The sequence below is a fragment of the Stenella coeruleoalba genome (genome assembly GCF_951394435.1).
Source record: "Stenella coeruleoalba genome assembly, chromosome: 10".
NCBI lineage: Eukaryota > Metazoa > Chordata > Mammalia > Artiodactyla > Delphinidae > Stenella > Stenella coeruleoalba.
In genome coordinates, this window is record NC_137156.1 from 92260553 (window position 1) to 92274462 (window position 13910).

Consider the following 13910-nt stretch of genomic DNA (forward strand, 5'->3'; position numbering starts at 1 on the left):
AAAAATCTTTGGAATTAAAATCCTGTTAAGTCTCATGTTCCTAATTTCCAGAAACCATAGCTAGTTTTCAAAACTTGCCCAAGTGGAGAGATCTTTTTAATTGGGGGGGGGGGCGGGCAACCTGAATATCAGGAAAAGTAATATTCTATCGGGGCAATGCATCTCTTCTTTACTTCTCACCTTCAAGCGCTGGGTCTGGAAGCCATTGTCACAGGATGTACATTTTGGCATCTATTATCCTGTAAATCCCAGAGTTAAAAGGGAATGAAAGACGGATCTTGGCTGTTTATGCAGCCCTGGAGGGGAGAGAGCAGGCAGAAAACCAGATGTAGAAGGATATTTCATGGCCCCTTCAAAATGCTGACAATTTTATTAACTGCTCACTTTCATATTTCAGTAATGTGGTGAATCATTTGGGATTCGAAAAAATACCTTTATATACATCTTTGACTGCTACGGTAATATTTTCAGATACACCAGAGCCTATTCAAGTCCAAGCGGGTTGGATTATTTGCAAAAATGATTATTTGTGATGATACTTAATGCTGCAATTTACTGAGACTTCCTGCCATCCCATCCATCTCTGACCAGACAGGTAAAAGAGGGAAGATTGTGCAAGGCAGTGAAGTGTTGGGCAATTTATGGTTTTGAACTTGTATACTGTTTTCATGACTCATCCAGGAGCTTTTCCTGACGCCACGTGCTGTTTCCACTGCAGTTAACGGCATCCAGAGTATCACAGGGAGATGAACGCAAAGCAAGGAGCGCAGAGTCCTGGGTTCTAGTCACTACCTTGTTTCCAGCTGTGGTCTTGGCTGGGTCATTTCAGTGTCTCCCCCCCGCTGGCCTTTTAGTCTTAGTCTTGCATGTAACGGTTTACAATGGCCAGGATGTGTGAAGTTTTGCAATTAGAACAAAATCTCAGTGGATTAACACAAGTTTTTCTTTTTCTTTTTTTCTCCCAAATCAGGTCTGTTCTGGGTTTGGTGATTCTCTGAGACGGATCCCCAGTCTAGTCTGCTTCTTCAGCCTTGTGCCATCTCTTTATAGGTATATACGTCTATAATCACAGGTTGCCATGGTATACAAAAAGGCCTGAAGAATTCAGCACTGCCTCCTAAATGTTCCCGCCTGCTGGTGACACCTGTCCCCTCCACGCATATTGCACTGGCTGAAGTGAATCCAAGCCTGACTTCAAAATACTCTGTACTTTGGTTGCACCAGTAACATCTGCCACAGGGTGGAACCAACTCAGAGTTTTTCCTGTGTGTCTGTGGGTGTGTGTATGCATACATGAATGTACATATGTGTACAAACATATATACACATATACACACATATATTCAGATATATACCCATATATGTTTCAGAATACTTTGCCCAGATAAAATTTACACGGATGCATAAATAAATAAATAAACAAATGAAAGTGGAACGCTTGAGGTCGATGCTTTTAGCTCTCATCACACTTCTACACTTAAGGGGCACCATGGTTCGACAATCCATGGACAGTTCTAAAACGCTGTGATGTGACCCAAGGCCAGGAATTGAGTAACTCCATAAGCTACTAGCTCAAAAATGAGAGACCAGCACGATGACCAGTGCAGACGTAATGAGAATAAACTAGCTCATAACATCTGCGCTATATGAAAAGTCAAGCAACTCAAGAGGGAGATGAGAAGAGAGAAAGGAAAAACCGCTCCGATTAGGGTCTGAATAAATATGATTCCAATGGCGTGAAGAGGATTTGGGTCCCCAAATTCTAGTAAATGCATTCTTACCTACCACTGACTTTAGTTTACCTTTCACGTCAAGAAGAGGCAGAAAAATTTAGATCCTTGGTGTTAACTGGGAAAGGTATGTCATGTGAAGTTATTAATGGATGCATGAGAAATGTGGCTTTCAATGAAAGAAAAATAGAAAGTTGGATAAAACAGTCTAATAATGTGTTCGGTAGAGAAACTAACTGGAAAACCAAGTAGACAGAAAAAGGCTTAGATGATGTGTAAGCCAGCTCCAGAGCTGAGAACAGAACCTGGACGTGTTCAGAGACAAAAATCGTTCTAAGGCTCCAGACTCTGAATTACTTGGCTCTTCTTCAACTCAGATTAATAAGCATGTTCACTGCTTGTGTGCTGTGTGCGAGGTGATGTTACAGGAACCAGGGAAACTGACAGCGCGGGGAAACACACAGGAGTGGCTGTGTGCGAGGTGATGTTACAGGAACCAGGGAAACTGACAGCGCAAGAAAACACACAGGAGTGCCTGTCCTCGGGGAGCTTACATCCTACTGGGAAAATGAGGATAATGAGTTAGTTAGAGAAAAAAGATGACTGAAATGTAGTCTCTGCCCTAGGCTGGGTTGTAGTGTGAAGGTGAGGGGCGGGGGAAGCAGCATATAAACAACCTAACAAAGTACCCAGAGCAGCGGCCACATTATACGTTGCTTTTTTTTGTCAAAAGACACTGTATGTAAACCATGACGGTTGCTGGAAGGAGCAGACGCATTTCTATAAGGAGTTCAGGGACCTTCTAAGAGGAGAGGGTCCTCACCACTCTTATGAAACCACTGGACTCGGCACTGACAACACGAAGAAGCTTCTCCTTCAGTTGTCCACATTTCAGTGATGACATCAGACCGCTGCACGTGGCTACAGCAACCAGCAGTCGGTAGGCCTTATAGTGTAAGCATGTTAGATCGGCAAGCACTGAAGGGATGTATCACTCGCTCAATTTCCTTCATAAAAATTACTTACAGACTTAATGTTAGCCATCTGAGAGCTTAATAAAAACGAAGGACCCAAGAAGAGGGATCTTATTATGTAAAAGGATTCACCTTCAGCCCTTACATCTAGAAATTTATCCCATGGAAATAATTCACAGAGCAGACAAAAATTTACACACAAAGATGTTCGAAACAGCATTATTTAAAACATGCAAGGTGGAAACCAAGTCAATGTCCAATATATTCTGAGTCATTTGATCTCTTCCTTACAAATTGTTTCTCTGCTTGAATGAGTCAGCATCAGTTTCTTTTTTTTACTGAAATTCCTGACTGATAATATATGGAACGAAATGGACAAACAAAATAATACACAACCAAAATAAAGAAATATTCTGACATAGTGGTTGCCTCTGGGTACTGGGATTCCTCCCTCCTCCCACTGGCTTCTAAAACCTTTCTAGTTTTCCAAGATGTCATCATTACAATAATTTATGAGTAAACATAACTGTAAGTACTGTCATAATTTAAAAAAAATTAAAAGGTGTATTTTTTTTTCCCAAAGGGATCACAATAGTAGTTGAAATAAGACACACATAAGTGAGAGCACAGGCCACAATGTGACAAGTGCTATCTAGAAGAACTTCCTGCCGTGGGACAGTAGTGTATAAAGAATTACTTTACTAGATGGAGTCATACACTGGCCTCGAGGTTCATTGCTATCCAAACAGAAACATATAAAATCCACCTGAGTGGACCAAGTCTTGGGCCCAGCATCATGCTCTTGAGATTGGCCTTGTTTTATTATGAGCTTCCTGTGTGCTTGGGCCTCCTGGCAGCCTGACAGAGCACCTCCTCTAAGTTAGAAGACTTAGTTCTGGTTCTGCTACTTGCAGACCAGCAAAAACACATGTTAAATGGTTACTCTGATCCAAAATTGATACGCATGCTATCCTTTCATTGAATCTACAGCAATCTTGAGAGGCAGGTGCTATCATCCCTATTTTTTATGATCACAAGTCACTTTCTCCCATTGAAGTGGGAGGTTCAGGCTGAATAATCTTCTAGGTCCCAATCAGCTTTCATTTTCTATGACTTGGTGAACTCAGATCTTAGCTCACAGTGTGTTCCTTAACCTTTATCCTATCCGCTTGGTCCTCACCTCTCCACTGCCTAGATCTACCTCCAGATTTGTCCTTTAACTATAGATATGGAGCACTATTCTTGCTTCTTTGGACACCCCTCAGCTTCCCCCAAGACAGATGACATGGAGAAGCAAGTCCATGGGGCGGGAAGATGAAGAATGCATGTAGGTTTCTCTAGACTAGTAAAATTAGGTGTGGCCTTGACTCCACTGCAGGCTGCAGGGGTTTTCCTGGCTGGATGGTAAATGCATCCCAGGATGAAAGTCTTTTCTTTGGAGACAGTAGACACAAGCACATAGAGATTTTCATTTTGATGCACAAGGAGGACTATTTATTGATGAAGTTTAAAAATAAGGGTAACTAAAACTTGGTTTTCATAAACTAAAATTGGGGTATTATTAGACTTTGCTAAAGACTTTCATTTTCTGTTCTATCAAGAAGTCTGGAAACCACCCAATGCTTTGGCAGTACGGCAAGTATGGCAGCATGAGAACGTGGAAGCATGAGGTGAAGGGGTTCCCAGCACTTTCTGGAAGGGTTCTGGATTACATGGACTGCGTCTGTGCTGTCTCAGTCGGTCTTGGTCCTGGACTGTTGCTCTCATTGTTTCATGAATTGATGTAATTGAGAAATTATTTGGGGATTTGCCCTTGCTGATTGATCATTATGTTGGCTGACTGAAGCATTTTCAGAGATGTGATTGTTACTGTGTTCACTCCATCATCTAGCCATCTTGGAGTTCTTTTGTTCTAGAAAGCCAGAACACATAGGATGGACAGAGGTAGGGCTTTTGCACTGCTGTAATAAGTCAAGAGCTAAGAAGTCAGAGAGCCAGTGATTTACAGTCCAGCTTGATGTCTTTTGTGCTTTATCACATGGCTATTGTACTCTCAGCAGGAGTCTCTCTGTGGTGGCTAAGATGCGTGGGCAGCCACCATATTCCAATCAAGCAAAGTGGCTGTTCTGCTTTAAATATATGTCAGGCCTGCCCCTGGAAAAGCAGAGCATCCTGGGATTAGCCAGGCCCTCAGCACAAGCTCTCACTGTGCCAGGCTTGGGCTTAAAAGAACAGAGTGGTGAAGCTCTTGTTATTCTGAAATAGTCAAGTGTAAATCTTGCTGATGATGGTTTGGCCCAATGCCTTGGGCAGAGATGTAATCAATGAATTTGAAAAGCCATAAGCCTTTTCCTGAAAAAGTATTTCCCACCTCACTCAGCTCAAGGGTCCCTTCATCCAAAAATCTTTCCTGATCGCTCCAAGCAACTATGGCATTTGCCACTTTATTATGAAATTTTATTTTTATCTGTCCCATTATCTGTGGAGTGTCTGCTGAGGACAGAGACCATGCCTCACTCATCTCTGTATGCTCCGTGAATAGCCCAGTGCTGGGATGGGGTTGATAAACGATTGTTGGACCAAATTCAACTTGAAAAAGAACGTGACAGACAGAAAAGTCCAGCCTCTGTCTATCCTGTCATAGTATGTGCTGTTAGAGGGATGGCTTACAGAGAGAACCCAATGCCACTTGCAGCAACATGGACGGACCTAGAGATTATTATACTAAGTGAAGTTAAGTCACACAGAGAAAGACAAATACCACATGATAGCATTTATATGTAGAATCTAAAAAAAAATGAATCAAATGAACTAACTGACAAAACAGAAATGGACCCACAGACATAGAAAACAAACTTCTGATTACCAAAGGGGAGAGGGGCAGAGGAATAAATTAGGAGTCTGGGATTAACATATACACACTACTGTATATAAAATAGATAACCAACAAGGACCTACTGTATAGCACAGGGAACTCTACTCAATATGCTGTAATGACCTATAAGGGAAAAGAATTTGAAAAAGGGTGTATATATATACACACACACACACACACACACATATATATATATATGTATAACTGAATCACTTTGCTGCACACGTGAAGCTAACACAACACTGTAAATCAAATATACGTCAATAAAAAAAGGTAGTATAGGCCTCCAGGCCCCAAGTTAGGACAAAAGAAAGGGGAAACACATGGAAGATAATGATTGTAATAATCTACCTTAGCTGAACGCTTTCTACCTGCCAAGCCCTGGGAGAGAGCTTCCATCCATTATTTCAGTTAATTCTCCCAATAGCCCCAAATGTAGGCATTTTTAAGCCCACTAGAAGGGAACCAGAGAGGTTAGGTTTGGTTATTAAGCCTACACAGCATGGAAGCAGCAGAGCTGGTAATTCAAATTCACACCAGTTTGTCTCCAAAAAGAACTTAGTTACTCTAGTTGAAGACCACGAGAGGCATGGTCTGACCACAGGTGGGACACACCCTGTGGGACAAGGGGCAGAGCAGGAGGGAGGCGGGTGTGGTGGAAGCCCTGGCAAATATGAGGGACATGCAGCCCTTAGAAACAGGAGCAAAGGAAGGATGTTGGGGGGAGGGTTGCGGCATATGCTGGGTGCAATAATGATCCTCCAAAGAGCTCCGCAACCCAAGCCCTGGAACCTGTGACTATGTTACCTTATGCGGCAAAAGGGACTTTGCAGATGTGTGAAACTAAGAATCTTGAGATGGAAAATTACCGTAGACTGTTGGGGTGGCTCAGTATCATCACTAGATAAGAAGGATGCAGGAGGGTCAGAGTCAGAGAAGGAGATGTGATGCAGAAGCAGAGGTGCGGTGAGGAGGGACCACGAGCCAATGAACTCAGCGGCCTCTAGAAGCTGGAAAAGGCGAGGAAACAGAGCCTCCCCAGGGCCTCCAGGAGACGCACAGCCAACACCTTGATTTCAGCTCGCTGAGACTGATTTTGGACCTCTGACCTCCAGAACAATAAGACGATAAATTTGTGTCCTTTGAGGCACCGAGTTTGTGGCACTTTATTACAGTGGTGAAAGGAAACTAATGCAGGGCAGAATGGTGAAGATACAGAGGTCCTGAAATGGAGACAAGATTTCTGAGGGCAGGTTGGTTTGGGGTGGGGATGGAGCCTTGTGTGGCTGGGCCAGTGTGTTCAAGGTAAGCCTGGGGTGCTTGTTAAATGCAGATCCCTGGGCCCCGCCTGAGAACCTCCCGATCAGACCGCCCATGCAGTGCCCCCCACAACCTGTGTGTGTTGCTGTGACAGAGGGTGCCTCAAGCTCGAGCCTACCCAGACAGATAAAAACAAATGAAAGCAGCTGACACGACAATATTGCTTTGCAATGGCCTTTGTGGAGAGGAAAATTCCGAGCAGATCTAGGATAAAGAGGTTGCTCACTGCCCCCCACCAGCTGTGCTCATGGAGGTCAATTACCCCTTCATGACATCTTTTTTCAACGATGCCCATGTTCCAGTGAACTCTTAGGTGTTGAGGACACACGATGGTGAACAAAACCAGCAACTGCATCCTCCCCGAGAAGCTACATTCTGGTGGGAAAACCACAACAGACTTGGATTTTTTAGACATGCAAGCACATGTCACAAATGATGAATGCTGGAACAGAAAACTCCAGGGAGCTGTGAGCCTCTCACGGGAGGAGCTGGCCTGTCTGGGGAGGGAAGCCCCAAACCCCGTCCTTGGGAAGTGATCCCTGAAGCGTGCGCAAGGGCCAACTACGGGGGAGGGGGGGGGACACGGTGTCTGTGGGGTAGGGGACGGCATAGCGGGAAGAACATACGTAAAAGCCCTGAGGCAGGAGGGACCCGGCGGGCTGGAGGACAGGGCGTGAAGGTGAAGGTGGCTGAGGTGAGGCTGCAGGGAGAGCACACCCTGAGGACCACACTAAGAATTTTCCCCTTCCCCAGAGCAGGGAGTCACGCCATCAGGTTTGGCAATTAGCATTTGGCTGCCAGGTGGAGAATCTGACGGCGTGGGGAGGGGAGGGCGAGGAGACGTCTGAGAGCCAGAGGCTGCCCAGTGAGACTTGGCTCCCCCAACTAATTCCACAAGAGCGCCGCACAGATTCAGCTTTTAAAGGAAGTCAGATTTTTAGCTCACCCTACACTTCAGCCGGACAATAAATGAACAAGCGAGCTCTCACAGTTTCTCCAAATCTCAGCATGTGGACGCAGCGTCCACAACGAGGAAAGTGCAGTGGCTGTGTCTATAGGTGCTTCAACTGCATTCAGACAATTGTGTATAGGAAGGGAACAAACCGGACAGTTTTCCTATTGGTTATGGCTTTGGGAGCAGCGTGGGTCTAGGTTTCGATTGTAGAAAAGGCAAAGGACTGTTCTCACCCAAAGACAGTTACCATCTGCGAGAACAAAGTACAGAAATCAAAGCGACAGTCAGTAAAAGTAGCTTCAAGCACATGCGTAGAATCTGTGGTATTTTTCACCACAGTGACAAGGATGCCTGAAAGACCAGCTAAAAGAAGATAAGGACTTCAAAAAAAGGTAAAGAAGGAAAGATATTGATGTCACCTGCCATATTTTTATGAGCTAATATGACCAGAAAATACTGATGACTGTAACAGTTCCCTGGAGTCAGGAGACCTGTTATGAATTTTCCTGTCTCATTTACCACAATCCTGTACAGTTTTACAGTAAAGCCTCTATTTTTGGATTGGAGCATGAAGATAAAAATGAGTTAGATTGATCCGAATTGTTATCTGTTCTCCCTGGCACCTCCTGGCTGGATGACCTTGGGCAGGTTACTTAAACTCTCTTGCCTTTATTTTCTCATCGTTTCAGTAGGAATAGTGAGAGTGCTCATCCTAATGGGCTGATGTGAGATGAGGTGTGATGATGTGGTGAAGCTTTACCGCAAGCGGGTACACGGCAAACACGTGCTTAGCTTAGCTATTTTAACTACTAAAGGTTAGCTATTTTGAACTGCTACACATCTCAAGCCTAGATTCAAGCCCGTTGTTGTTCCCCACTCTTTGCCTTCGTGCTCTCATGATAAGTATTAAGCTCTCTGTCTCTCAGCTCCGACCCCCTTCTTCTCTATTTGCGGTGATGGGGCCCGACATGGCCCACCAGGCTCGGCTTGGACAGCCGCCGGTAGGGGGCGCTAGCGGGATACTGCGAGGCTGGAGCAGTTGGGCACCGAGCCTTCCTGCCTGCTTCTTGTTCCCAAGGCACCAAGCACTTCATTGCAACAGTGTGACTTTGCTCCCAGAGCAGCAATCAAATCCAGTTTGGAGCTTTTCCAGCACTCTTGCGTCCCGTCTCAGAGACCCAGCACCAGGTGGCTGTGCCTCTTCCTCAGAGACCCAAATTCCTGCTCAGCAGGCTGGGCGGGAGCCCCTTCTCAGGGTTTCTGAGTTTAATAGTGTCAACATTTCCCTGTGCTCCCCCGGTCCTGGGAGGCAGGTCGGGGCACCTCTTTCTGGCAGTTGCTACCTCCGCGAGACCTTGGTGTTTTCTTTCGGTCTGATATTCCGTTACAGAGATGGCAGTTTTGTATCTAGCTAATAATTCTTGTATTAAACTCTCTCCTTGCAAGCAACCGGGGGTGGTTTATGTCTCCTGACTGGACCCTGACGGAAGCACTCTTGTGGTGTCTTTTGATGAAAAGAACTTTTTTTTTTTTTTTTTTTTTTGCGATATGCGGGCCTCTCACTGTTGTGGCCTCTCCCGTTGCGGAGCACGGGCCCAGCTGCTCTGCGGCATGTGGGATCTTCCCAGACCGGGACACGAACCCGGATCCCCTGCATCGGCAGGCGGACTCTCAACAACTGCGCCACCAGGGAAGCCCAGAACTTCTTACTTTGAATATAATCCAACTTATCAAAGAACTTGTACAATTCTTTTGTAAAAAGTCCAGAAGAAAAATGAGCAAAACATTTGAACATGTACTTTCCCAAAGACGATATCCGAACGCCCAACAAACATGAGAACTCGTTTGACTTTCTTAGTAATTTAGGAAAATGCAAATTAAAACTCTAGGGGACCTACGAGACTGATTACTATTAAATATACTAAGAATACCAAACCTTCATGAGGATGTGGAACAATGGGAACTCTCCAACATGACAGGCAGGAGTATAAATTGGTTGCAGCCACTCTGGCAAACGTTTTGGAAGCGCTTACAAAATGCTCACACGTGTGACCCAGCTATTACATCGCAGGGATGTCCCCGGTAGAGACGCATGTACAAGAACGTTCATAGAAATATTTTCGGGGACAAATCCCATCTGGAAGTAACACAAATATCCTCCAAACACAGAATGGATAAAGAAATTGAAGTCTATTTATATAGGGTGATACTATACAGTAACAGAAATTGGACGAACTATAGCTATATAGAACAAGAATAATTCTAGCAAAACTATTGTTGAGCAAAAGAAGACAGAAAACAAAAAATGTAATGTGATTCCATCGATATAAGTTCAAAAACTGAAAAAAAATATTTGGTGTTGGAAGTCAGGATAGTTGCCACCCTTGGGGCTGATGTGAGGCGTATGGATGGGGAGGAAAACACAGGGGTTTCTGTGTTGGTAATGTTCTATTTCTTGAGCCATGCCTTTTGATTTGGGAAGTGGGCTCTACTTCAGTAAAAGATTGAAATATTTACAACCTGAAGTTTCCCATCTTTACTGGGTATTTAGTTTGAAAAATTACCAGCTTCTCCCTTACCATGCTTTAGCTTGCTTTAGAGAGTCATCTCTATCTTGGGGTTCTTGGAATCCCCTGAAGATCTAGAAGACAAAACAAAGTTGCTCTAACCATTGCTTGTGGTGCCAGATATCGTGTACTAAGAGAACACTCCTTCAGAGCAGAGTTTTACTTGGTTTCAAATCTCCAAGATTGACTGCCCTGTCTGCCTCAAGTAAGTGCTCAGTAAATGTCTCTTGAATGGTTGCTGGGGGACTTCGGCCTGGAATGTCTCATTACTATTCTCACCACTCTAATACAGTACCTTGCATAAAAAAGGCATCCAAACAGATATATTGAGTGTAGAAAAATGAATTTTGAAAGCATGATTATAAACTACATGGTGCTCACTGAAAGATCAAATTCTTTTGAACTTTTCCATAAACTGTCACCAATTTCCTAGGTAATGTACGTCACCATCCAAATATATTTTTCTGCTTTGTTGTGGGTTTTTTTTTCCCTGCCAAAGTTTTTAGACACCCAAGAAACTGTTATTTGATTTCCTATTTTCTAGAAGTCACGAGGTGACATTACAGAGGTGGCCCGTCCTGCTCAGACGCAGACCAGCTGGCTGACTGTCAGCCGTCCTTTGAGCTATGCTTGGCCTCAGGTTATTCATCTCTGTTTTTTAGTTTCTAATTTCAGAAAGTATCTTTTTTTTAACATCTTGATTGGAGTATAATTGCTTTACAATGGTGTGTTAGTTTCTGCTTTATAACAAAGTGAATCAGTTATACATATACATATGTTCCCATATCTCCTCCCTCTTGCATCTCCCTCCCTCCCACCCTCCCTATCCCACCCCTCTAGGTGGTCACAAAGCACCGAGCTGATCTCCCTGGGCTATGCGGCTGCTTCCCACTAGCTATCTATTTTACATTTGGTAGTGTATATATGTCCATGCCACTCTCTCATTTTGTCACAGCTTACCCTTCCCCCTCCCCATATCCTCAAGTCCATTCTCTAGTAGGTCTGTGTCTTTATTCCTGTCTTACTCCTAGGTTCTTCATGACATTTTTTTTCTTAAATTCCATATATATGTGTTAGCATATGGTATTTGTCTTTCTCTTTCTGACTTACTTCACTCTGCAGGACAGACTCTAGGTCCATCCACCTCACTACAAATAGCTCAATTTCATTTCGTTTTATGGCTGAGTAATACTCCATTGTATATATGTGCCACATCTTCTTTATCCATTCATCCAATGATGGGCACTTAGGTTGCTTCCATGTCCTGGCTATTGTAAATAGAGCTGCAATGAACATTTTGGTACATGACTCTTTTTGAATTATGGTTTTCTCAGGGTATATGCCCAGTAGTGGGATTGCTGGGTCGGATGGTAGTTCTATTTTTAGTTTTTTAAGGAACCTCCATACTGTTCTCCATAGTGGCTGTATCAATTTACATTCCCACCAACAGGGCAAGAGGGTTCCCTTTTCTCCACACCCTCTCCAGCATTTATTGTTTCTAGATTTTTTGATGATGGCCATTCTGACCGGTGTGAGATGATATCTCATTGTAGTTTTGATTTGCATTTCTCTAATGATTAATGATGTTAAGCATTCTTTCATGTGTTTGTTGGCAATCTGTATATCTTCTTTGGAGAAATGTCTATTTAGGTCTTCTGCCCATTTCTGGATTGGGTTGTTTGTTTTTTTGTTATTGAGCTGCATGAGCTGCTTGTAAATTTTGGACTTGTTAACGACAGAACATATGTGCTCTGCCAGTGACTATTCTTTCCTCCTGGCCAGGGCAGAGATTGCTAATCGATCACATAACACTCGTCCATTGAGCCCCAGTAGCCAAAGAATTCTTAGCATGGCATACCAGAGCCATACCAATCAATTGTAGTTGGCAACTATACAAAAGCTAGTTATCAACCCTCACCTGAATGACATAAAGTCCTGTTCACTTCCAGAGTTCTATGGTTCCATGACCTATAAAAGGCAATATTCTCTGCAATGACTCCAAGGCACTGCATGATTTTAAAGTGCATTCAGAACAATCAAAGTAAGATAACATTTTATTACTCACAGTTTCAAAGTTAAGAGTATTTTGTGGCATTATCAATCATTGCAAATGGATAATCCACATACAGTACTCATTGAACGCAACTCGTCTTACATATGCATTTGACGTCTAGGATGAGATCTGAAACTAGCACAGGGACACCCATCAAGTATCAGAGTAGAATGCAGATACCCCAATTCTGAAATCCTCCCCAGTCCCTTAAGCATTAACAGTAAAATGAATTTTCCTAAAATGGTAGCACTTGACAGGTAAGCATTTTGGGTGGCTCTTCATTCAGAGAGTGAACTTAGAGGAATCAGGAATAAAGATCTGAGCAATCTGAGCAGAGGCTTGAGGTCTGACGTATCTGAATAACATCTTCAAATCAGGTTTCACATCAAATTCAAGTTTATCTAATGACTCTGGATGGACATCTACTGTTAAGTATATTAAGCTGAGTGTCTGGATAATCACTGTGTAATAACACGGCTCACACAGTGCTACCTGGATGAGAGGAGAGTGAGTGAGGAATTTGTGGTTTTCCCAAACACTGTGGTGATTAGAGTATCAAATCACTGGCGAGTAACGAGTGCTTTCCATTCCAGTCTTCTTGAAAAAGCTGTGTCCTCAGCCTAGAAGTGGAATGCCTTTTATTCATTCACCCAAGAGCTGGGATTACAAGTCCATTTTTTCCCCCTGTATCGGAGAACATGACTTCTGACCTCAAGAGACACAGTTCTCAGACTGACAAGGTAGTACATGGACTGAAACTAAAACCACTTTTCATGATGCTTCAAGAGTCTTCACTCACAGAAAAGCATCATGTAGGTTCCAGTGTGCAGAGGGCATGAGCAAGTGCCTGGGGGTTGATGAATGGGGCCGAAATGCTGGCTCTGCCACTAGGATGCAGCCCTTAACCTCTGGAGTCCGTTTCCGTGTGTGTGATTCGAGGAATGAACTAGACACTCCTAAGGTTGCTTCCAGCTCTATCATTCTAAATGGTGATCATTAATGCTAGTTAAGGGATCAAACAAACTAGTGATGATATCCACACTTCCAGATAATTTAGGCCACAGTAGATTGTAGACCACGTTAAAGCAGAGATTCTGTTTATTATTTGGGGATGTGTCTGCCAGTCTCTAGTCAGCCTGAGCTGACAGCTCATGTGTCAGCTCGTACATCCAGCTGCCTCGCCTTCCACGGCTGTCCCCTCAAATCAGGGTCAGTTTCCTGGTTTGGGGAGCAAGACCTCAAAACGTGAGGTTTTGAGGTAGGCTGAGGCAATGCAGATTCTAAGACACTGTGATAAACGTTTACTCTCCAATCCTGCTTTCTTCTCATTGATGAGAACGTCTGCTGTAGCAGAAAGAGTATTTCAGGTTTTGTTTTGGAGCAGTTCCTGATCCTTTGAGCCTCAGTTTAGTTCCCTGCAGGTGAAGGAGGCGGCC

General features: G+C 43.8%; 1 protein-coding gene across 4 annotated transcripts in view; it reads right to left on the reverse strand.

Annotated features, from left to right (window-relative positions):
- CRBN (cereblon) overlaps window positions 1-13910 on the reverse strand; it is a 103415-nt gene that overhangs the window by 28860 nt on the left and 60645 nt on the right. Inside the window, exon 1 of one of the 4 annotated variants that reach the window (XM_079934814.1) lies at window positions 10434-10451. The exons of 2 other annotated variants lie outside the window; for them this stretch is intronic. In XM_079934814.1, the coding sequence (XP_079790940.1) occupies window positions 10434-10436 (3 nt within the window). In that variant the 5' untranslated portion in view covers window positions 10437-10451. Of the gene's footprint in view, window positions 1-180; window positions 246-10433; window positions 10452-13910 lie in introns of those variants that run through there. One more of the 4 variants, XM_079934812.1, reaches the window with a different exon arrangement.